This window comes from Mastigoproctus giganteus, chromosome 11 (assembly GCF_048544385.1).
Source record: "Mastigoproctus giganteus isolate SK-2022 chromosome 11, ASM4854438v1, whole genome shotgun sequence".
Lineage (NCBI taxonomy): Eukaryota > Metazoa > Arthropoda > Arachnida > Uropygi > Thelyphonidae > Mastigoproctus > Mastigoproctus giganteus.
Window position 1 is genome coordinate 33183332 of NC_143585.1, and position 25645 is coordinate 33208976.

Below are 25645 nucleotides of genomic sequence, written 5' to 3' on the forward strand. Positions count from 1 at the left end.
ACTCTTGCCCAAATAGCTCCAAAACAGAAGCCTGGTCTGCTGTTTCGTTACCTATGATGACAGCATGCCCTGGAATCCAACAGAAGCTTACAGTATGATTTCTATTCCATAAATGTTTTAGACGAGACTGGATTTCTTTTACTATGGGATGAGGGGTTAACAAAAAAACGGCGTTATAAGTCATCATTAGGAGATTAGTGTACCTATTATCTTGCAATTCCCGCTGTCTTCACACCCGCCAATCAAAAAAAAAAAAAGACCAAATGTTTAGTTTGATTTAGTGCGTCGCGTCAATTGTTGTGTTCCGTCACACTGCAAAAGTACAAATTTTGTTTCGTTATTTACTTCAGAGATGTTGGATTTTTTTTTTATTGTAACTTTTTTTTTTTTTCTTTTTTTTGTTTAGAAATCGGGAAAATGATGGGCAAACGCAAGAGTTGTGCTTTCAATTAAATAAAAACTTGAAATTATTCAAGTTTTTGTTTAATGGAAACAAAATTATGAAAACGGTGCATCCGTTAAATCTCTAATGAACCATTATAATGTTGGTGACCAAACCATATGCAACATTGTAAAAAATAAAGGGAAGCTATTATATTTCAAAGCGACACTGTAAACATAAATGTGTGTCCAATACACACTACTCGCATATTGGATACGCGAGTAGTGCGTGGTAAGTTTTTTCGTTTTTTATCTATCACCATACATTTTATGTAGGTTGCTGAACATTTTTCGATACAGTAAGTCCCCGACTTATGTAGATTCGGACTTGTATGATTGACAAGCTTTCAGTGAAGGAACACACATTTTACTATAATAACGTAAAAACCCACAGAATTCTAGCTATTGACACTATAATAAATGCAATAAGATCAAGTTTACTATCCGTTTATAATTGGTTACACTACAGACAAGCCCAATAACCCAGAAAGTGAAAATTGTTTTTATTGTTTTTTTGGCAGTGACCTCCAGAAATGTGCTTTAGTAAAATGTGAGCCTGCGTAGGGTGATAACCTTGTTCTTTTCAGAAAATTTAATTTTGACCGTTATCATGGTGCTGACTAAGAGAATAAGTTACAGCGGTACTAGTAAATTTATCAAGAAAAGGAAAGCAATAGAGTTGGATCAGAAAATTAAAATAATAGCGATGTATGAAAATGGCCAAACTAACGAGTATTGCGCGGAATTTAGATTTGTCAGTGGCAACAGTGAACACAATAAAGGAGAAAGAGAGAATACGAGAAGCGACGAACCGATCGGCACCAATGAAGGTCGACTATAATAATCAAAACAACGAAATACATATCAGTTTTTACAATACAATAACATGCGTTTTTTGCTTCCTTTTATGTTTTCTTTTCTTATGTGCCACTCCGGCTACTTCACCGCTGTCCCCAGGTAAAGTTTTTAACTGAACTAATTAAAAATATATAACTATTTTTCTTCATTCTTCTGAGGACATTATGTGGTTTTTGTAATTTTGGCATATTAGGAATATAGCAGCAATATTTTATTAGTCTTTCCAGAGTTACGTAAAACTTGACTTATGTAAGAAGTCCTGAAACATATCTCTCTCTCTCACATATGTCGGGGACTTACTGTATTTTTGGATTAACCAGGAAATCCACTATCCGGGAATTTCTTTTTACCATCCATCCCGGAAAATCGAGAGTCTAGTGTGTGTGTGTACATATACATTTTTTTTTTTTTTTTTTACCATTATATTGATTATATATTGATTATAATATTGACTATATTATATTGATTTTGATAATATTGATTATATTGACTTGACTCTGACCATTTTTGAATTTGAATTTTAAATAAAAAATTCTACAAATTTTACAAAAAAATTATATATATATATTCTCTCTTCAGGTATACAGAATAAGTAAGACTCACACATTCTGTAAAGAAATCAACTGATATTAAATTAAAGTTATTGTTAATGCAGCTGTTAGTAAGCACAAAAAACAGAGTGCCATCCTTTAATATATGATTTAATGAACAATCTGTAGAGCATTAAATAGTAAAGAATGCTTTAAATGAATCTTCTCTCCTTATAAAATGAAACAATTTTTATTCTCATAGCACTAGCTTAACTTAATATATTTAGAGACAACAACATTCAGAGAAAATATAAATCAACTTCAAGCAAGTTACTTCTTGCATAATAAAGGAAAATGAATTAGTTTCAAGTGAACAAATCACCCAGAACATCATGTTACTGCTGCCATTCCAGATAAAAAAACTGTGACAAAAAGCACACAGTGAGCACATAATTAATATTCTTCATTCTAAGCACTAACAACAGACAGCCAACAATGGACCTAAGTCCATATCAGAAAACAAACCATAACACAAGTGTACTGGGGAAGGAGGAACTTGACTAAAACCTGGAAGAAAAAAGTTTTTTTTTTGTTTTGTTGTTTTTTTGGAGCATTAGCAACTAAGGCCATATTGCTCCGGGAATATGCGGTGGTCATTCCCTGACCTTTCTGCATCCTCCGTATTTGGTGGTGATGGGCTCGAACCCCGGTCTAATCAAGAAGCGTGTGCTACACACTGCTGCTGCTCCTTCCCACCAGGCTATGGAGGCGCCGGAAGAAAAGTAAACTTGCTAGAAATAATAAACACACATAAGAATTCTGTTAGTTATGCAGCTCCTTCCCTTTGTATTTGTGCAATTCTGCAAGAACAGGATTACAGTTGCAATATAAATACCATCCACTGTTAATTAATCTAAATACCCTAGTTGTTAATCAATATAATCTGTGACGGTTCATTACATTTCTTAATTACTACAAATCAATTCACACAGTCACACGGAAATGTATGATTTACTTTTAATGTACAGTTAAATTTTGTTAAAATAAGCCAGTTTAACTAACGAAGTCTTCTTTTACGTTAATTAAACTGGCCTATTAAACTGACTTATTAACTAAAAAAAAAGTTTACCTTTTTGAACATCTCTGTCTAGAAGTTCATCAAATAACCTCTCCTGAACTGTTGTTGGAAAATCTTCAATCTCTAAAAACAATAGATTTTTTCATATACAATAAAAATTTGATCATTGCTATAAAAACACTGCTAACATCTGAACCAATAGTACACACTTAGTGCCAAACTATTCATAATAAATTAAGATTTAATTTATGCAAAAAGATTAATGAAGCAAAGTACCTAATAACAATTGTTAGAAGAGAATTATATAAGAAAAGCTTCCCATTTAAACTTCAATTAGCACTATATTCTGATAAGATATAAAGCAAGGACATATCTGGGGAACACCCCCCCCCAATTATTTCACAAATACATGTCATCCAAAATTTTGAATATATTAGCATTAATTAGCAAAGTACATAATAGCATTAATTGAGGTATGTGATGCAACAAAGCAAAAAAAAAAAAAACTTCCCATTTTACCCATCCAATCACTCCAAATGTCTGTCTAGTTCAGCCTTAAATTTATTTAAACTATCAACTTTTACAATGTCAGATGGAAGTTTGTTCAAGCAATCAACTACCCGCTGGCTAAAGGCAAGCTTCCACACATCTATTCTACAACTGTCTTTTTCAATTTGAATCTATGCCCCCTCAGGTTTATAATTTGCGCAAGTGGAAGAATCCTATCAGCATTGAGCCTGCTCAAACTATTCAAGGCTTTATAAACCTCAATCAGATCGCCTCACAGGTGCCTAGGCCCCAGATGCTGCAACTTGCAGAACTTAAGCTTCTCTTGGTAAAAACACCCCTTTGTTCCTCTCATCAATCTTTTTTGTTGCCTTCATTGTACTCGTGTGTGTGTATGTGTGTGTGTGTGTGTTTATTGGCGCATTAGCTGCTATGGCTATAGTGCGCCTATTCATAGGAATATTAAAAAATAATCCAGTTTAAATTAGTTTCAGTTCTGAAGCCTATTTATAAAAGATGATACACTCCAATTTGTTTTAAAAAGCAGAAAAGCTCGTTAACATTTGCGTCCTCTCCAATGATATGATGTAACGCCAATGGTTCTCGACGATTAGCCAGATTTTGAAGTATTGCAGCTCGATGTTGTTGATACCATGGATAGTCAATCAGAATGTTTTGACTGTTAGATATTCTAAGCAGTGTGGACACTGAGGAGGATCATCGGCCATTAGTAGATGGAGGTGAGTCAGATGGGTGTGTCCTATTCTCATTCGTGAGAGTACCACTTCTTCCTGCTGCACTGTCTGATTGCTGGAGTGCCAGAACTTTGAGTATTGTTTCAGCTGGAAAAGTTTGTTATTCGTTTGGTTATGCCATAATTCTGTCCACTGTGCATGGCATGCTGCTTGAATTAAGATATTATAATCGGGCGCTGGAATAGGGACAGAAGTTAGGTCTGGACTTGGACTTCTGGAAGATATATCAGCCACTTCATTCCCTTTTATGCCTGAATGTGCTGGAATCCAGCAAAACTTCACTAGTTGTTGACGATGATAAATCTGCAATAAAGAACTCCTAATTTTCATTACAATATGGTGATTCTTTTGAGATGTATTCTGCATTGCTTTAATTGAGCTGAGAGAGTCAGTATAAACTATATATTTTGCAGATGGATGTAGAGTCAAATTTTCTAGAGCTAACTGTATTAAATACAGTTCTGCTGAAAAGATGCTATACTCAGGTGGAAGAGAAGCTGATATGATAGCAGAGGGAAACACTGCTGCTGCTGCTCCAACAGTTGACAGAGATTTTCGAACCATCCGTATATATCGGCAAGAAGTCAGCATAGGTTTGAATATGGTTAGCATGGAGTTGTTGCACAGTCACTGCCGGTAGGCAATTCTTTCCCCATTGAAGAAAATAGGTATCAGAGGTCAGCTGAGGAAAGGTGGTCCATGGTGGATGAGAGTAATTCTTTATTTGTTCCCTATTGTGGAGAGGAACATTCCAGTTCTGTGATATTTCAAGGAGCCGTAGGCCAGCTGGTTGGATTTTACTTGGTTTACTTGGCCACACTATTTTTATTTCTATAGCGATTAACTAGTGGTTGATTAAAAAGGTATGGCTGAATAGGATGTGAAACGCAAGTCTGTATTTTGGCTGCATATTTAAGTAGTAACATTTTTCTACGAAGATGCAAAGGGGGCTCATTAGCTTCAATGTATAGACTCTGAGTTGGAGATGTCCTGTATGCACCAGAATCATAAACTGGAGCACCATAATCTAAACGGGATCTAATCAGTGCTCTATATAAGAGCAGCAAAGTTGTACGATCTGCTCCCCAAGAGAGGGCAGATAAAGCTCTTAGCATGTCGATCTTTTTAAGACAGGCAGTACGTATTAATTTAACATGCTCAAAGAAGTTGAGCTTACTGTCCAGGATTAGTCCCAAGAATTTCATATTGCTACCACAAGTTTAAACATATACACCAACCGTTTATAACTGATTTAATAGTAAAATAAAATAAAATGATACAAAAGACTGTAAAATAATATTTACAAAAATATAATTATTTACAATGACCCTCTAGGGGTAACCGCACCTCATAAGATCCGTCATTATTTGCCTAATTTCCTTCTCCCCCTCCTCAGAGGTGCTGCAATGTGTCCTCACCCTACCCAAAAGTGCTCTGGCCACACTATTTTTATGTTGGGCAGTCTGTGCTGTCTTATAATGTGTGTACTGGCCCCTACACATTGGTTTCCTATAAACCTTAGTTCCAAGTCTGGGGCCTTCCCTATATACCATTATGTCCAGAAATTGGAGGGTACCATCTATTTCTACCTCTGAAGTGAATTTTATAAAGGGGGGAAAAACCATTGAGAAACGAGACCACATCTTCCTCTCTCCCCTTCTTTAAAATAGTAAACGTGTCATCAACATATCGTTTCCACTTACGCATAGGGAACTCCAATCTCGCAAAAACCCTATTCTCTAGTTTCTCCATAGCCAGATTTGCAACAATGGCGCTGACTGGAGAACCCATGGCTGCAGCGTGAACCTGTTTATACATCACTCCTTGGAAAACCAAGGTTTGTACTGGAAAGACATAATTCAACAGCACAACATATATCTTCTATGTTTAGGTGGGATCTAGCACTTAAGGTATTATCCTTCTGTAAAGCCAACTTCACACATTCTACCCCATGTGCTATGGGGATACACGTGAATAATAATATGACATCTAATGACATCATCATCTCGTCCTCTCCGATATCTTGACTCCTTACAAAGTTCACGACCCACAACCGGAGAAATCAGCTGCTCCAGATATTTAGATAGAGCATACGTAGGGCTACCAATGAAGTAAACTATGGGCTGTAATGGAACATTCTCCTTGTGCGTCTTAGGTAACCCATAAAATCTGGGCAGCCGACACCCTGTTGCATACATGGACCAATACTTGTCCTTTGGAATCTTTCCCATTTTTAGCCAGGAAAGTAGCATCTTATTTACACGCTGTTCTAATTTAGCCAAGGGATTTCTATGGATAATCTTATAAGTACCATTATCACCTAATAAGTCTAACACTTTCTTGTGGTAATCTTCCTTGCTTAATACCACCGTTGATCTGCCTTTATCTGCTGGTAGGATTATAATATCTTCGTCCCGTTTAAGTTCTTTTAGTGCTTTCTTCAATTTCGGGGTAAGATTTGGAGCAACCGTTTTTGCCTGGCCCAGAATGGCAACAGCTTTAACACAAATTTGATTGGCAATGTGTTCAGGTAATTTGCTAATTGCCCTCTCAATGCCCATAGATGTTTCAGTGATTGGAGGTTTGGGGGGGGGGCAGCAATGCAAACTTAGGTCCAAGAGGCAATAGTCTCTCTCTTGTTCTTGGGTTAGAGGTTTGCCACTTAAGTTCTGAATAAAGTTAGAATGGTTACTACCCCTAAATACAGTGGAGTGCTCCTCTACTAACGTGTTGAACTTCCTAATATGTCTCTGTTTACTAATCTCACCTAATGCTACATCAATCAATCTCCTACTATGTCTCAAGTCATCATGAAGTTTCTGGATCCATGTATTCAAAACCTTCTTTTGGTACCACGTGATAATCCTGGACAAACGGGCATCTTTGAATGGTGCCTTGATCCTAAATCCATGAGGAATAAGATTATGATCCCTGCAATGGTAGGCAAACCTTAAGTGCTGTTTGGACTCACCTATGCTGGAACCTTCGGATGTGCCGCAGAACTGTATGGCCATAAACATTAACTATATCTGCAATAAGGCCTCTAAGGTTGGGATTATTCATACCACAAGTTTAAACATATACACCAACCGTTTATAACTGATTTAATAGTAAATTATTAGGTGCCAGATTATCCATAGAAACCCCTTGGCTAGCTTAGAACAGCGTGTAAATAAGATGCTACTTTCCTGGCTAAAAATGGGAAAGATTCCAAAGGACAAGTATTGGTCCATGTATGCAACAGGGTGTCGGCTGCCCAGATTTTATGGGTTACCTAAGATGCACAAGGAGAATGTTCCATTACGGCCCATAGTTGACTTCATTGGTAGCCCTACGTATGCTCTATCTAAATATCTGGCGCAGCTGATTTCTCCGGTTGTGGGTCGGTTATTGGAGATAATGTGGAATTTGTGAACTTTTTAAGGAGTCAAGATATCAGAGAGGACGAGATGATGATGTCATTAGATGTCATATCATTATTCACGTGTATCCCCATAGCACATGGGATAGAATGTGTGAAGTTGGCTTTACAGAAGGATAACACCTTAAGTGCTAGATCCCACCTAAACATAGAAGATATATGTTGTGCTGTTGAATTATGTCTTTCCAGTACAACCTTGGTTTTCCAAGGAGTGATGTATAAACAGGTTCACGGCGCAGCCATGGGTTCTCCAGTCAGCGCCATTGTTGCAAATCTGGCTATGGAGGAAATAGAGAATAGGGTTTTTGCGAGATTGGAGTTCCCTATGCGTAAGTGGAAACGATATGTTGATGACGCGTTTACTATTGTAAAGAAGGGGAGAGAGAGAGGAAGATGTGGTCTCGTTTCTCAATGGTTTTTCCCCCTTTATAAAATTCAACTCTGAGGTAGAAATAGATGGTACCCTCCCATTTCTGGACATAATGGTATGTAGGGAAGGATCCAGACTTAGAACTAAGGTTTATAGGAAACCAATGTGTAGGGGCCAGTACACACATTATAGGATGGCGCAGACTGCCCAACATAAAAATAGTGTGGCCAGAGCACTTTTGGGTAGGGTGAGGACACATTGCAGCACCTCTGAAGAGGAGGAGAAGGAAATTAGGCATAATGATGGATCTTATGAGGTGCGGTTACCCCCAGAGGGTCATTGATAAATACAATAGAGAGGAAGAGCCCAATCAGGTAGTTCTGCCTGTACCGCTTACCACAGTGTATGTTCCCTATTATCAGGGCCTGTCGGATCACATTGCGAGGGTTCTTCACGATTTTCAGACACGCTGTGTGCAGCTCCCGGGCCGGAGGTTGCACACAGTTGTGTCACAGGTCAAAGACCCCATTACTAGGGATTCTAGTAGTGGGGTCGTATATGAGATCACATTCCCGGATTGTGGGGAATGTTACGTGGGGGAGACAGGACGGTGTCTCAAGGACCGTCTGGGGGAACATTCAAGAGCGATACGGACTGCAGAGCTCAATAAATCCGCCATTGCCGAGCACTATTGGGAAAAACAACACCAGATCTCCCCTGACCACGCTGTCATCCTTGACCGGGCACATAGATTCTGGACTGCAAGTGGCTGGAAAGTCTGTGGATTGGATCCTCTGGCAACAATAGCATGAACAGAGACAGGGGAGTTAGGCTTCACCCCCTTTTTGAGGCGGTGGTTTGTTCCAGAGATAAACGTTTTAGTTTTCCACATCCCCAGACCACTTCCAGTTCTGGTACAAGTGAAAGGAATACCGAGTACAGTCGGTCCTCGTATAACACGTGTTTACATTACACGAATTCGATCATACACGATTTATAAATAGGGGAACGTTATCTTATATAACACGAACCGAATTCGCTTATGCACGATTCGCCTTTGTGTTTACAAGAAATGGCAGTCGAACGCGGAATCATCCCAACTGAACACAACACGATAGGAATGAAGAAGATTCTGAAAATGTATTTATGTGTTTTATATCAGTGAAGGGGAAACACATTTCACCATAATAATGTAAAAACCAACACAATTCCAGCTATCGATAATTTGCAATTGCAACTGGATCGAGTTTACGACCAGTTTATAACAGATTCCACTAGCAGAAACGCAACTGGAAATTGTTTTATGGTAGTAACCCCCAGAAATGTGTGGTGTTAATAGTGTATCTCGGCCTTTACGGTGTTGTTTATTCAGTTGCTACAGGCGCGCAGCTTTGTTTATGTGTATTAAGTGCCTCCTCGTTTTGTAATTGTGCTTTAAAAATGAGTAAAATACTTAAAAGGTGTGAAAGGAAGCGTCCTGGCGAAGACACTGCAGATTCAGAGAGAGAGAGAAAAAAAAAAGCAATATCGATAAACAGAGGCGGGCTGGATCAAAAATTCTTACCCGGGAAAATTTATAGTGGCCTCATACTACTGTTTATGGCCAAAATCACACCGGCCTCCGGCCCACCGGGATTTCCCGGATAAGGCTTATGGCCAGTCCGCCTCTGTCGATAGAGAAAAAATATGAAATTGTGAAACGTTTTGATCGAAATGAAAGACCATGTGATATTGCACGTGCTACAGACCTAAATGAGGCAATGCCGAGAATTACAAAGAATGCAGAGAAAATAAAAACAACTTTCATAGCGGGAACAACTCAAAGTGTAATTAAAATCCATTAGATTAAGACACAAGAATTGGAAGAGATGGAACGGCTGTCTTTTCTATCTGTTTTTCGATTTTCTATCTGTTTGTATAGAAAATCAAACAAAAAACAAGTTTGTTTACGATAGAAGCAAAAGCATTAGCAATATTTTATTACGTAATAGTCGTAATAAAATACGTAAGCATTTTATTACGACTTATGTATTATAATTTATACTTACGTATTATAAAATACGTAAGTATTTTATTACGACTATTTTATTTAATAAATTTTTTACGAATGAAATACGTATTTTATTCGTAAAAAATACTTTATTATAATATAATAAAAAAATAAATATTTTTATTATTTATTATATTATAATAAAAAATATTATTTTTATTACGTATTTTAATCGTTATAAAATACGTAAGTATTTTATAACGATTAAAATTACCCGATTATTTATTGTGTTTGGTAATGTTTTGGTTCCAAATGTGTGCTCAATCTTGGGTGGTCGGCACCTAACCCCACTTTTCCCATAGGGCCTGTTGTTTATATTGCACGATTTTGCATTGCACGAGGGTTTCTAGGAACACAACTATCGTGCTATACGAGGACAGACTGTATGTGCCTGGTCCATGTGCCGTGAACCTGGTACTTAAGGATGTGTCGCTTAAATTTCATTATTGCTGAGGAAGGAGGCAGACACCTCCGAAAGCTTCAATAGTGTTTTTATCGCTTTTAAATTTATATTTTAATGCATTTTAACTTATTTACTTATTTTATTTTATTTTTGTTGTAAATTAGTTTTTTGTAAATATTATTTTACAGTCTTTTGTATCATTTTATTTTATTTTACTATTAAATCAGTTATAAACGGTTGGTGTATATGTTTAAACTTGTGGTATGAATAATCCCAACCTTAGAGGCCTTATTGCAGATATTTCATATTGCTGGCAATCGGAATGGTGGAATTTGAAATCTGAAGTTCAGGATCTGCATGCAATTTGCATTGACAGCAAAAGTGGATCGCAACTGTTTTCTGTTGGGAAAGACGATATCCACTGAGCTCAGCCCACTTTTGAACTTTATTGAGGGACATCTGCAATTGCCTTTCGATAGATCTCATGTTCTGAGAATGGCAAGAAATAGCGAGATCATCAGCGTAAAGGTAAGCCTCTACAGTATTTGGGAGTACTTTTGTAATGGAATCAATTTTAAAGGCAAACAAGGTTGCACTCAAAACTGATCCTTGCGGTACTCCTCCTTCCTGCAAGAATATAGCAGAAAGGGAATTTTGATATCTCACCTGGAAAGATCGGCTCTTGAGGAAGTTCCTAATAAATATGGGTAGGCTGCCTCACAGACCAAGATTATATAGGTCACTGAGAATGCCATACCGCCAGGTAGTATCAAATGCCTTCTCCATATTATTGGAGACCATGACAAGGTGTTCGTTTTTCACAAAGGCATTACGAATTTCAGATTCCGCCTTGATAATCAGATCTAGGGATGACCTGTTTTTGTGAAAGCCATGTTGACAATTACTCAGTAGATGTTGAGTTTCAACGATCCAAGTGAGTCGACTATGGATCATATTTTCAAGAATTTTATCAAGGCAACTTGACAGAGATATTGGTCTGTAACTATTAGAACTGGAGGGATCTTTTCCAGGTTTCAAAAACGCCAAAACTGTAGCGTGGTGCCAAGAGGTTGGATAAATATTTTCCAGGAAGATCCGGTTAAAAAAGATTAGAAGCAGTTGTAAGTTTTTGTCATCAAGATGCTGTAGCATGACATAATATATGCCATCTGGCCCAGAGGCACTGTTTCATGTTGTTCTGATGGCCTGTAAAAGTTCACAATATTGCAGAGGCTGATTATATGGAAGTGACAGTAAGGTTCGAAAGTTGATAGGTTTCTGTTCGTTGGCTGTCTTAATTTTCTGGAATTTTGGAGTGTAGTTTGATGCAGCCGATATTTGAGCAAAGGTTTTGCTCAAGACATTGGCTATATCTAGAGGAGCAGAGAGTTCTTGTCCATTGCAGGAGAGAATTGGGGAAGGAACAGCTGGAAACTTCCCAGAAAGCTGCCTAATTTTTTTCCGTATTAGTCTGGAGTCAGTGTTTCTATTGATAGTTGATGCGAACCTAGTCCAAGAATCTTTCTTGGCCTGCTTTTGAATGTAACGTGCCTTTGCCCTTAGTTTCTTATAGCTAATTAGATTAGCTGTGGTTGGAGATCGATGGAATAAATTAAATGCTTTATTTTTTTCTTTCTTTGCTTTGGTGTACTCTTCGTTCCACCAGTAGTTGAAATGCCATCGGGACGGGGGATTTGATAACGGAGTTGAGTACTTAGTTGCAACTAAAAGGCGGGATGTAATATAATCAGTAACTTCATCTATGGGCTGTAGTTGAATAGTTTTTTTGTCAAGAGTGATTGCTGACTGAAATTTGGCCCAATTGGCTTTAGAGAATTTCCATTTCCTGCAGGGCTGTTGTAATTGTGGTTGTGCAGTCAACGGATTACAAACAATTGGAAAATGATCACTGCCCATGGGATCATCCAGAGTGGACCATTGCATAGCTGAAAACAGTATCGGGGAGCAAATCGATAGGTCAATGGCAGAAGTCTGTCCGTTGGGTAACTGTATATGGGTGTGCAAGCCACTATTAAGAAGAGTGAGGCTTTCTTTTTCCAGTAAAGTTTCAATCAGTCGGCTGCGTCTGTCTGATAGAATGTTAGTAAAAGAACTAAGAACATGTATTGAGAAGAGAAAGCATGTTGAGGAAAGTAATTGAGGAGAAGATGTGTGGGAAGAGAGCTGTTGGGAGAAGGAGAATTGGAATGATGGATTGGATGGGAAGAGGAAATTATGCAGGAATTAAAAGGAAAGCACAAGATAGAGAAGCATGGTATCAATGGAATCCTGAACATGCCTAAGGGCAGAGGACTAGAAGAGATTATTTTACATTTTTTTCTTTCTCTTTTTTTTTTTTTTTCTTCCTGTTGCAGCATAAGCCTTAGGCTTCTGTGCACCATATGAACATTACTAATACCAATACTGTCTCTGACTGTTATATGAAAATATGCAATCCTACAATGCAGTTTCTTTCAGAATATGTCATGCAGTTACAAGTACAGCTTGTACTTTTATTTTTATCTCATCTCTATTTTAAAACAAGTATGTAATATTAAATTTGCAATATTAACCACATAAAACAGACACAAAGAGAATTTACTAACAGGAAACCTGACTGACATTTATATAATAACATTTCTACAATTTTTAATTTCTTATGAAACAAAGTGAGCTTGTAACAGTAATACAATTAATATTTTACTACTACTCTACATTTAGTATCAATACATGGATTTGTTTTGTTTAATAATAATGTGACATCAATTGAAATAAAATGAGACTGAGTATGGTGAAAGAATTTAAATGATAAAGAGCTTTTTCAAACTGAAAAGTAAGCCTTGTTTTAATTGAAAAGTAGTACCTGCTGGAAGAGCAAATGTAACAAATTCTGTTACAAAATAGCATGGAAATTCGCCTTTTCTTTGCTTAAGTGATGCTGTAATATGATGCCGGATATCAGCTGCAATATCCCTACTAACATCCGATGGAACTCTTTTTGCAACTGGATGAGAAACTCCAGTATGAGATAACAAGAGACTTAACAGGTCATCCCGCTGAAAATAAATAACATTCATATTACATTTAATGTGCATAGCAATCTTGAAAAAAGTCAACTGATGAATGCATAAAATTTTATTTTAAAACTATTGAAAGATATGTGCCATGTGATGCCTCAGAGGATTGGGTACTCATGTTAAGTAGAATATTCCATCAATAATGTTTCAAAATGAATGTTCCATTAATAACTTCATAAGAATATTTTCTAGGATTCTTTTGTGTTCAACATTAAGTAATTTTCTTCAGTTCATGGCAGTAAGATTTTTACCATCTCTTCTTTCCTCTCCCATTTCTTTACTCCCACTCTAAGAAACAAACACAACTGAAAAGGCCATGGAAATCAGGAAAGAAGACTATTGTAAATTCTTGACTGACTGAACATATAAATATAAAATACAGTGCAACCCTGATATAACATGCCTATTCAATACCATGGTTTCAGATATACTGTGGGTATGATCATATCTCCCAAAACGAATTATGAAAAAAGCACAAGCACACCTCGACTTACATACTTAATTGTTTTTTTGTTTTTTTTTCACGTATATAAGTGCGTTTTGTACACAAGTCCAACTTTGGTGTTATAGATACTAAATACATGTACAGTACATGTACAATACAACTCACTGAGATTATAATCCGCAACAAACTTCACCAGGCTATATGTACAGTATTGTTTACAGCATTTTACGATTTGTAATCAAGTTAAATGAGGCTGAAAAAACACACAGTGATTAATAATGTAGACCATATAAACAAGATACAATATAAAAGAACAAAAATAAACAAGATGGGGGTTGTAAAATTTAAAACAGTAAAAAGGACAAGCAATCAATAACACACACAAATTGCAACTAACACAATATGCACAAGTGAGATATGGAGTAACAAATTTACAAAGATTAAAAAATAGGAATGAAGAGAAGATTCTGAAATTTATTTGTTTTTTATATAACTGAAGATTTCAGCATAGGGGAAACACATTTCATCATAATAGCATAAAACCCACAAAATTCCAGTTATCGGTATTATCACAAATGCAATAAGATCGAGTTTACCACCCGTTTATAATAGATTGCACTAACAGAAAAGCCCAATAAATTGGAAACTGAAAATTGTTTTTATTGTTTTATGGTAGTGACCTTCAGAAATGTGCTTTAGAAAAATATCACAAAGGTGTTTAAAATTGATTCTTGTAACCAAACGTGGCAATAAATGGTGTTGAAGTAGGGATTTTTTTAAGGAGCATTGCCGACTAAAGCCATATTGCTCCATTTATACTGTCTGTAAATTGCATGTGTGCAGTGGTAGTTTTCTGTTTGCTGGACATGAAAAACCCGAGTTTCCAGGACAATAGGTGAAAGTGTAGTGCATTTTAATGGTTTGGATTAGTTTTTTGAAATTTGATTCTATAAAGCAGCTGATTCTAGTGATCATATGAACCAGTGCCTACTTATTTTAGGGACAGCGATTATCTCTGACCAAACCACATAGTCCTTCCTCTCAGCCAGTAGCAGCATTTGCAAACATGTTGGCCATGTTTTTTGTTTTTGCATCCTTTAGTTAAGTGATTATTGTATTGTGCTTATTTGACATAAATTTAAATAAAAATAATACAATTTTCATTATAAAAATGACCTATTAGAGATATAAATAGCTTAGTTACGTAGTGAAAATTTCAACTTCCAAGGTCTTGGAATGAATTACCAAAAAACAATGTGTTATTAGGTTCACATTACAGTGGTGTCCGAGGAACAGATTAATATCATAAAGTGGGGGTCCACTGTACATGGCAGCTTATTTTGGCACTTTGCAGGTGTCGTTCAAAACTTTCAATATATTTTCAATATACAGTATTTTTATCATTTTGAGAAGCTTTGTGCTTTATTACGTACATACGAGTTATACCACCATTACAGGTTCCTCTACCACTCTTTCGGTGGTAGAGGAGTACCTGTAATGTGTTCAAAGAACTGGTAATTTCATACTGATACTGGAAAAAACGAATACTGTATATACTCATATCTACTGTAAATCCTACTATTGTATTTCCAAGAAAGGAAATTAGGTAAAATTTGGTTGTATATTCACTTCGATATTCAGTATTCAGTTGATGAGTACTTTTTGTAAAAAAACAGGGCTCATCAAATACTAATTACTGTAGATACTAAGTTTCTCCCCTCAGCTATGATGCAATAAAAGAGTATAGCAAGTATAGCAACAGAAAGCTAATTACAAACAGCTACCTCTGAAGGAAAATACAACTGCCATTCGTCAAGTGTGTTACATTAGTTATAATGTAAAATTTTGTAATTTATGCCACAGCATCCTTTCTTTGACTAAAAGTTATACTTAGTACAGTAACCCTCAATGTAAAGGACCCCGATATAACGGATTTAACGGACTGGACAAAAAATACAGTAATGTACATATTAACCTCAACCATATTATTTTTTTTAAGTTATACAAAACTTCAGTGTTATTATTAATTAAAAATCAATAATAATTAACTATTTCCATTATTGTTTTGATAATTACCTGCTTTTATTTTTATAATCAAATTTGGTCAGGAAATTGTTTTTTTATTCTTTCTGAAAATGTGTTCATATAGCCGTTTTCCCAGATTACAGATAAGAGCAGGCGGTGACTTGAGCTGAACGTGACTTGGGACACTAAACTACAGGTCTACCGACTGGCTTTGTTTCGGTCTCAGTCTGCATCACGCTATCGTGCTATCAGGTTGTATACAGAGTGTTTCTGTCATTTCTGAATTGTGATTATTTATTAAATAATTTTGCAATCCTTACAACTTAAAATGGCATCAAGTGATAGAGGAGTTAAAAGAAAACGTGTGAACTTAAATGTGGCACAGAAATTAGAGCTAATTGAAAAATTAGAACAAGGCGTCTCAGTAGTACATGTTTGTGAAATTTACAGCGTAAAAAAAAAAAAAAAAAAACTTTCTGATATCCATAAATTAAAGGCCAAATTGCAACATAATTATATATTGTACAGTACTGTATATTGTAGTAAAGCCTTTTTTTACATTAAGAACAATAAAAAATTCCCCCCCACCGGTTACATTCGATTTAACACTTTCAGCATTAACGGACACTCCTTCTCCCCCTATTAGTCCATTAAATCGAGGGTTTACTGTATAGCAAAAACTGTTAAGGGCTAAAGTAAACAAAAATATACACAAACCGACAAGTGATTTATGGAGAAATTCACTTCAGCCTATGACAGGCTGGACAGTTTGGTTTTCTCAAAACTTGGTAGATCCTAGGGAATCAGAAATAAATACACAGAAAAATTATTAAATCGATTTTGATTTACTAATTTTACTGTGTATTTATTTCTGATTTTACTAATTAGTAAATAAATTATGATTTATTAATTTCTCTTTCAGTGGCCATCACTGCAATAACGGCCACCAAAAGAAAAAAATTATAGAGTTGAAGAAAAGTTAAAGATTACACTGGATGGGGGAAAAAAACAAAACAAAACATTTTTTTCATTCTCTGTTAAAATTCAGGGTGATTCTTGTATATTTGACATTGCTGGATTCAAATATGGCAACCATATTGCTGACACCCATCAATTTTAAGGGAGAAGGGATTAAAGTCAAAAACTAAGTTTCTAATAAAAAAGATTTCATATATTGATCAGTGGGTCTATTAACCTTATTCTATTTACAAAATGTTTATCTGATAACAAAACACTTATTTTGTTGTTTTTTTTGCCTTTTATAATTGTCCACTGGTGTCTCCCCCATGAGATTTCAAGAGTAGACTGCCAAAATATTTGGTCTCAACTCTCTGTATGCTAAAATTACCTCGTCCACAATTTTGTCTTAATAATTTTGTGATTTCTTGTTGGCTAAAATGTTCCAGCAGATGTTTTCAAATGCCTTCCAGGCTCTTATTTCTGTAGCATTTAATTTTTTAGTGAATTCCTCATCTTTGAACAGCAGTTTGATTTGAGGACCCACAAAAATTACTTCTTTTATCTTGGCCTCACTGAGGCCAAGATAAAAGAAGTAATAGAGTGTGTCACTCTATTTCAAGTTAACTTCCACAAAAAGAGCAACATAATTACTAGTAACTATTTTGGTAAACATCACACAAAGATACCAAGTGCTACAACAAAGGATATAATTTTGATTAGCTGTTTCCATCACTCAGACTTTGTAAGAGTACTTATTACCATATTAAGTGCAGAGTACTTATCACAGAATTGTCAGTTCAGAGAATTATAGGTAGAAAACAGTTAACTGCACTGCAATGAAATTTGGAAAGGACAATATTCAGATTATGCAGCAGTGAAAGACATGGAGAAAAAAAACTTGAAATATCATTCACTGCTATTAAGTTCACTCAGATCACATATGGTATAGTGAACATCACATACATTGATGAAATTATTGCATGATCACTGATGTCAACAACACGCTGAAAGTGAAAAATTGTACTGTCAGTTTCTTGCATGCAGCATTTCCTTCAGAACTTATTCAGAGCTGATCCAGATGGTGCCAATGAACTATTCAGAGGCAGAGCAACACAATTTGTTTTAAAGCTGTACCCCTGAAATGTAAGGAATGTTGCAGCTCACTCATGACTGTCATAACATCAAAAGACACTGTGTCACAGTGACTGAATGTCACTAGTGGTCTGTTCATATGGTCAATATTTTTAGTGTGCACTTCACAATTAATCTCTGAAGAATATTAGTGTTCTAAACTTAATTCAGTTATTCTAGACTATTTTCCTTGCCTTGTTATAAATTTTAACAAATTTCATACGTTTGCATATCAGTTTACTTTCTATAACATCGTTGTGGCCAAACTGCTGAATCACTGCATAGCTTCATTTAATGGCTACATGCATATTTTTAACTGATCTCTCAACTAAGCCTTATTGATATTTAACCAATATTACACAAGTTTTGTTTAAGTAAATAACTCGGTATAAACACAAGACAAATTTAAGTTAATTACTCTCATACCACCTGTCTTCATAGTATTTATCTTATTTCTTTGAATACCCTTATTTTCTATAAATGGAGATGCACAGTTGTATTATCTGTGGATGCAAGATGATACCTACCTAGTAGCACTTATTCACACTTGTACTGTTGTTAACTGCATTCCTGCCAATTACAATGTATCTAGAAGAGCACTGAAAATACAGACTGCCTCTCCATCTCTAAATTTTGTTCATCTAATGCTGACATTATTTTGATTGTCAGTTGTAACAGAGGTGTAGGCTGTCACTCAGATGATCTAAAAACTCTTCTTCAATGAACTAAATTCCCTTATGAGAATGTTATGTTGCTGTTACTACTACTAGCAGAACAAAATATTAGCAGAATAAGATTTAGAGATGTATGTCAGTTCTTTAATTTGAACGTCAGTTCTAACAGAAGTGTAGTCAGTCACTTCGATGATCTAAAGCTCTTCAATGAACTAAATTCCCTTTAGGGAACGTTGTTATGCTGTTAATAACAGCACTGGCAAATAATTCCAAAACTTGCAAGCTCAATTGCCAAAACACCATTTGAGATGTCATCTCTACAGCACAATAACTGTTCATTATCTAGCCTTCTTGAATGGCAAATAACTATAATTAGTAACTTCGTGGGAGCTATGAATTAGTTACTGCAAAAAAGTAGAAACCTTACTTCAAATGCACAGAATAGATTTTAATCATTACTCTTTGCCTTACCCAGAATTTGTTTACAGTTGTAACATAACTGAAAATTATATATATGCTATTTAATTTTGTGTATTTATCTGCTGTTCCAACAATATTTTTATTGCAGTTCAGTGCACAGTTTTTAAATTATATGTATGTCAACATTGCCTCAACTTTCTACTTGATGATATTTCTGCACACCAGAATCCTGATTCTCAAATCTGCCCCAAGTGCTACTTTACTTCTCCCTATACTGTCACTCTTGTATAGTTCTCTTATTCAACACCAATTTCTAATTGGCTAATCTTTAATCTAAATTAATTTTGGATAGAACTCTTACTGCTACAATCTCATCTGTTTCATATCAGCTAAACAGAACTGCATACATCTGCAAAATTCTTCTTTCCAAAATTCCCAACAATGAATCACTGACCAATTCTGAAATTATTCAAACTTCAGTCTCATCCTCTTCCCATCCAAACTCTCACTTTTCAGATTTCTGCATGCAGCATTCTCACACAAGACCCACTTCTAAACTCCTAGGCAACTCTCCTGTTCAAGATATATGATATAGTGTTCCAAACTTGTTCCTCGCATCTTTCAACTGTGAGACTACTGAATATCCAAAGCCTCACTCAACAAATACTATCAGTCTTCCACTGCTGATTCTTCTGAATGCAAAATCACCAAAGATTCTATCCAGGCGAATCACACAGTACTCGTACCTACTATCCTAAATCCAAAACAGGTTTCCTTCAGTGATTCTCATGGATATGCTAAACATATGATGTCCTGACTTGTCATCACCAACTAACTTGAAAGGCAAAATTATTTCCAATCAAGTAGCTCATCCTTTGAATACACTCCAGTCAACTGGTACACTGTCAGACAATACCACCAAACCATCTATACACCTCAATCTTATTTGTTCCAGAATCCTGTTCATCTTACAAAACTAAAGCAAAACTCTTTGCCTTCAGTATCAACAGGAACTTTAGATTTCAAACAGTTCCTCACTAAGCTCATTCTTCCATCAGTAGTCTTGCTTCTTCCAATGACTTGTAGACACTGAAGATTTTCTCAATGCTAAATTAGGCCTTCACACTTCTAAGAGAAACTTATCCACCCATTATCCTATGCTTTATTTATAATTTTAAGTAATCCATCTGAACATGCATGCATTTTAGAAACTAATATCTGGCCAACTGATGCTATTATCAAGCCTTACAGGTCTCCTTCTGGTTCATCCTAGCTAGCAATTATCTTATATTTATCAAGGTCCTCAATCTTTATAATTATTCTTTTATGTTAACTGTAGAAGTGTTGCAAAAAAAAAAATCACTGTTTTCTCTTTTTCTTCTCCAACAAACTTTTGGCATAACTGATCCCACTAAAACCTGGTTACAGGCACATTTATATATGACAGCGAAATTTCACTCTTCACCTATATATACCTTCACCTATTAAGTCTATTATTCAGCTAGAGACAAAAAGAGTGGTGGTGGTACTAGCTTTACATCATCACCTTGTCAAAGTGCTGCATTTCATTAAACATTCATCCATTATTAAAGGTCTCAAATTATTAGTTAACTATGTAGGAAACCTCCTTCTTCTTATGTTTTTTTTACCTTGCTCCTCCATTTCTTTATCCACCAATCAATTTTTTTTCAAAGCCAGAAAAACAATACCACACATTTTAGGAGATTTTAACATCCCACCTGTCTTTGACTCAAACTGATAACCAAATTCACTGGCTAAAGAATTCTGCAGCATTTAACTTGGAAATGCCCTAATTGAAATTATACCTTTTTGACACTAGAAACTCCTATTTTGATTCAGTTTTTACCCACAAATCAACTCTCTTCACAATCTCTATAGGTAACAATTTCATCTGATCTGATCACTTTCCTGTTGTTGATTTCTTTACTTCAGTTTCTGAACTACCTTCTGATAGAGATACTTTGCCAATTTTAGGAACTTTGTTTCATTGTTTCTGGCCAATACTGATTCGATTACCATCCAAAATTTTTAATTTATTTGACATTTACATTAATTGTCTGTACTTAATCCTTCATTCTTCAATTTCTTCGCATCAAATTCTCTTCTACCAGTTGTGGTGATTAGCTCAATGGAAGACAAAATAGCTTACTCATCAGAAAAATTACCTTCATATAAAAGGTATCTAAAACTCTCACAGAGATTCTCTCAGGTATGCTAGCTAGGAGTCTAAAACACTGATGGAACTGATATTCAGGTGACACTTGAGTTAAGTGGACTGAATATTTCTTTGAAGCTCAGTCATTCTGTAACAACTAAAGCCTCTACTTGCACCTTCATGATGGTTGCACCGTTAGTAGGTTGTTGTTTGGTTTTTAGGAGCATTAGCAACTAAGGCCATATTGCTCCAGTATATGCGGTGGTCATTCCTTAACCTTTCCGCATCCTCCGTATTTGGTGGTGACGGGCTCGAACCCCGGTCTAATCAAGAAGCATGTGCTACGCACTGCTGCTCCTTCCCACCTGGTTACGGAGGCGCCTGCACTGTTAGTAACTCTTGGTATAACCTCCATGTGCAAGTCCTAAAATATGGACTAATATACTAGAAGTGAACACCCAGGTGTGAACCAACATAAGCAGGGATCGAAGTGTGGCATCCACACTGCACCGAGGAACGTTGCTCTGTGTTACCAGGCAATACTAGTTGGTAAACGACTCTCATCAATCAGTGCAGTACCACCACTTTGCTTACTGGAGGGTTGAAGTGGTGAAAAAAATCACTGCATGAATACATGAAAACCTAACAAATCACTGCATGAATACAGCTATTTGCTGAATGGTATGATGTCATTACATGCCTGGTAGAGAGAATGGGCATGTGCAGGTCACAAATGATGTTGTTTCGAAGGTTGACATTTCTTGGGGCGCTCTGAATTCCACATGCCCAAAAAATTGGTATGCATGCCACTTTGGGCACATGTGCCATAGGTTTGCCACCCCTGGTTTAGATGAACATGTCATCTAATTGACAAATAGAATGCAAATACAAAAAAAAAAAAAAGGTCTTAATTGCTAGCACACAGAAAGCAAATCTGAATCAACTGTTTGGAAAAAATGAATATTCCTCACATTGGTGATGACTGTGCTAGCCTTCTTGATCCCTAATAAGATCATGTCTAGACCATGAGCAACAGAGTGCAATAGCAATGCTCAAACCTAGCTAGCCCAATGCTCTCAGAACTGCTCCGGGAGCTTTCACAAATTCCCCAGCTCAAAGCCTATATATAGTTTATGATCCACTATTAATCTCAGAAGTAAAATGTTACTGGTGAACTATGCATCCAAAGTATGGAGCTTGGCAACATATCCTATTTGGCAATACCTCTTCAAACCTCAATGGACTGTACTAAACAGAAATAAAACTCACGTTTATTTCTGTATCTATAGAAATAAACCTGCAGGCATTGGACTATACAAGCTCACTTCAAATTAAAATCTATCAAGATGTGGACCAGTCTGAGCCTCAGCAGATTACAATTTTAGCCAAATGCAACAGTTTTTTCAGTCAGTGGGGGAAAGCATGCCCAGGCAACCCTAAACATGTCAATTCCATGCTGCCCATATCCAAAATTATTCTCAACATAACCAGATATACATTGATAACTCAAAGTTCAACAAACTAACCTCTAACAAACTAACTAGGTGCTGCTGCAATCTTACCTGCTTTTACTGTTTCTGCCTTTCTACAGAACATTTTGCCTTCCACACAGCATTTAAGCACTTAGATTCTCAAACCAGCATACAACATAATCTATTCCAATTCTTTAAACTCCATCAACACAATGCAGAATTAAACCCATAATTATTATCCCCTGCTGAAACAAATCAGATCTAAACTAATCCAGCTACAAGACAGGCAATATATTCTGGTATTCTGTTTAATCCCAGCCGATTCTGGAATAACTAAAAATGAATATGCAGATCAGGCAGAACAAACAACCAATAAATCCATATGTATGTGAATGGAATGAAGGTCCACATTCAAGACTACAAAACAATCATATGAAAAGCATATTACTGCCAGTGGCATAATATATGGCAAAAACATATTAAGAACAAACTTTTGTTGATAATAAGACACCATCTTTCTGGGTACCCTGCACCAGAAAATTAAGATAAAAGAAGTGGTTCTTGCTAGAGCAGCGGTTCCCAAAGTGTGTTCTGCGGAACCCCAGGATTCCGTGATAAAATTCAGGGTCCGCGAGACAAGGTGCCCTTTATATCTTTCTTGTTTCATAAAAATGGGGAGGTATTTTAAAAAAATGAAAGAATTTAAGTTATGTAAAAAGTTACTCAAGAAAAATACAAAAAAATTACGTTATTCATTATTTAAATGCATGAAATACATTTCGTTATGGAATCTGAAATATGTACTGCAAAATAAGTAAGATCAATTTTAATCAATTGAGAGGTAATGGAGAAAAATTTGACAAGACAGCTGAGGAAATATGCATAAATACATTAAAAATTATTGTAGGGGCCTGTCGTCTAAGTGGAAAGCATTCAAGGAATTAATCGTGGAAGCTACTTCATATCTATTAAGAAATACTGTTCAAGGTTTAGGCCTAAATGGTTATCAAATGAACTAATGAGACTCATGACAGAGAAGAAAAATGCATGGATGCATATAAATTATCAAGCGACTCAGAAGCCTATGGCAGATATAAGCTAGCCAGGTCACAAAGTAGGTTAGGCAGGCGAAGGCAGATTACGAGAAATCTTTGGCAAAAGATGCTAAGAAAAACAGCAAGGATTTCTTTACTTATATAAACTCTAAAAGGAAGGGGATGAATCTGATTGGTCCACTTAATATCGATGGTTCGACTGTTGATGATCCTGCTCAGATAGCAAACAAACTGAATGAGTATTTTGCATCTACATTCACACATGAGGAGTTATTAAGGTTTAAAAATGGAAGAAGTTATCAAATTGTAGCAGGGTGCTTAATGATTTTGTAATAACTGAGAGCAAAGTGGAGGAGGAATTGTTGAAGTTAAACATAAGAAAGGCACCTGGGATGGATGGGATCTATCCAGTTATATTAAAGGAGGCAGCAAAGCAACTAAACAAACCCCTTAGACATAATTATGAGAGCATCCTTTGACTGAGGGTAGGTCCCCATGGACTGGAGACGTGTAAATGTATCCCCAATTCACAAAGGGTGACACGAGTAATTACAGGCCAGTTAGTTTAATTTCTGTTCTGGGTAAAATAATGGAGTCGCTGGTTAAAGATGTATTGCAGGATCATCTAGACAAGACTGCAGCAATAATTAAGACACAGCATGGGTTTGTTAAGGGAAAGTCTTGGCTGACAAATCTGATAGGATATCAGATATGATGTGGTTACAAAGGAACTGGATGCAAAAAATTATTTTGATATCATATATTTGGATTTCAGGAAAGATTTTGACACTGTTGCGCAAGGAAAACTATTGTACAAATTGTAGCAGAATGGTATTAAGGGTAAGTTGCTACAATGGATAAAAGGATGATTAAGTGGGAGATGAGAGAGGGTGGTAATCAATGGGTGCTGCTCTTCGAGGATTAATGTTATTAGTGGAGTCCCACAGGCTTCGGTGTTGGGTCCACTGTTGTTTTGTATATTAATCAATGATATTGATGAAGGTATATCAGGCTTAATGTCGAAGTTTGCCGATGATACAAAGGTTGACAGGGTTGTTAATGACAGTAATGGCAGTGTGCTACTGCAACAGGATCTGGATAATTTGGGCAGATGGGGTTAATAAGCAACTGAAGTTTAACCTTGACAAATGCAAAGTACTGCATATGGGTAGAAGTAACCCCAGAAAAATGTACCAACTTCGTGGTACTACACTTAATGTGGTAGAAAATGAAAAAGATCTGGGAGTAATTGTGCAGTCAGATATGAAGTTTTCTGAGCAATGCAGATAGGCTGCCAGGGCTGGTCATTGGGTTTTGTCAATGTTATATAGAAATTTTGCTGGCAGGGAAAAGGTGATTGTCCCTCTGTATAAGGAAATGGTCAGGCCACACCTTGAGTACTGCGTACAGGTCTGGAGGCCTCATTTTAGGAAGGATGTAGATTTCCTTGAGCATGTACAGAGAAGGGCAACAAGAAGATTGGTGAGGGGAATGAAGGGATCCTCTTACCAAGAGAGGCTTAAGTTCTGCAAATTGCAGTGGCTGGAGTATAGGCACCTGCGCGATGATCTGATTGAGGTGTATAAGGACTTGAATGGGTTGAGCACGCTGAATTCTGATGGGATCCTTCCACTTGTTCAGATTACAAACCTAAGGGGGCATAAATTCAAATTAAGAAAAGACAGATGTAGAATAGATGTGCGAAAATTTGCCTTTAGCCAGCTGGTGGTTAATTGCTGGAACAAACTTCCATCTGTCGTTGTGGAAGTTGATAGGTTAAATAAAGATGTTATTGAG

The 25645-nt window shown here is 36.3% G+C and overlaps 1 protein-coding gene across 1 annotated transcript in view; it reads right to left on the minus strand.

Moving 5' to 3' along the window:
* trbd (ubiquitin thioesterase trabid) overlaps positions 1 to 25645 on the minus strand; it is a 203313-nt gene that overhangs the window by 54259 nt on the left and 123409 nt on the right. The window contains exons 5-6 of the mRNA XM_090385535.1: positions 13277 to 13469; positions 2959 to 3030 (exon numbers count right to left, since the gene is read on the minus strand). Of these exons, the coding sequence (XP_090241661.1) occupies positions 2959 to 3030; positions 13277 to 13469 (265 nt within the window). The remainder of the gene's footprint in view (positions 1 to 2958; positions 3031 to 13276; positions 13470 to 25645) is intronic.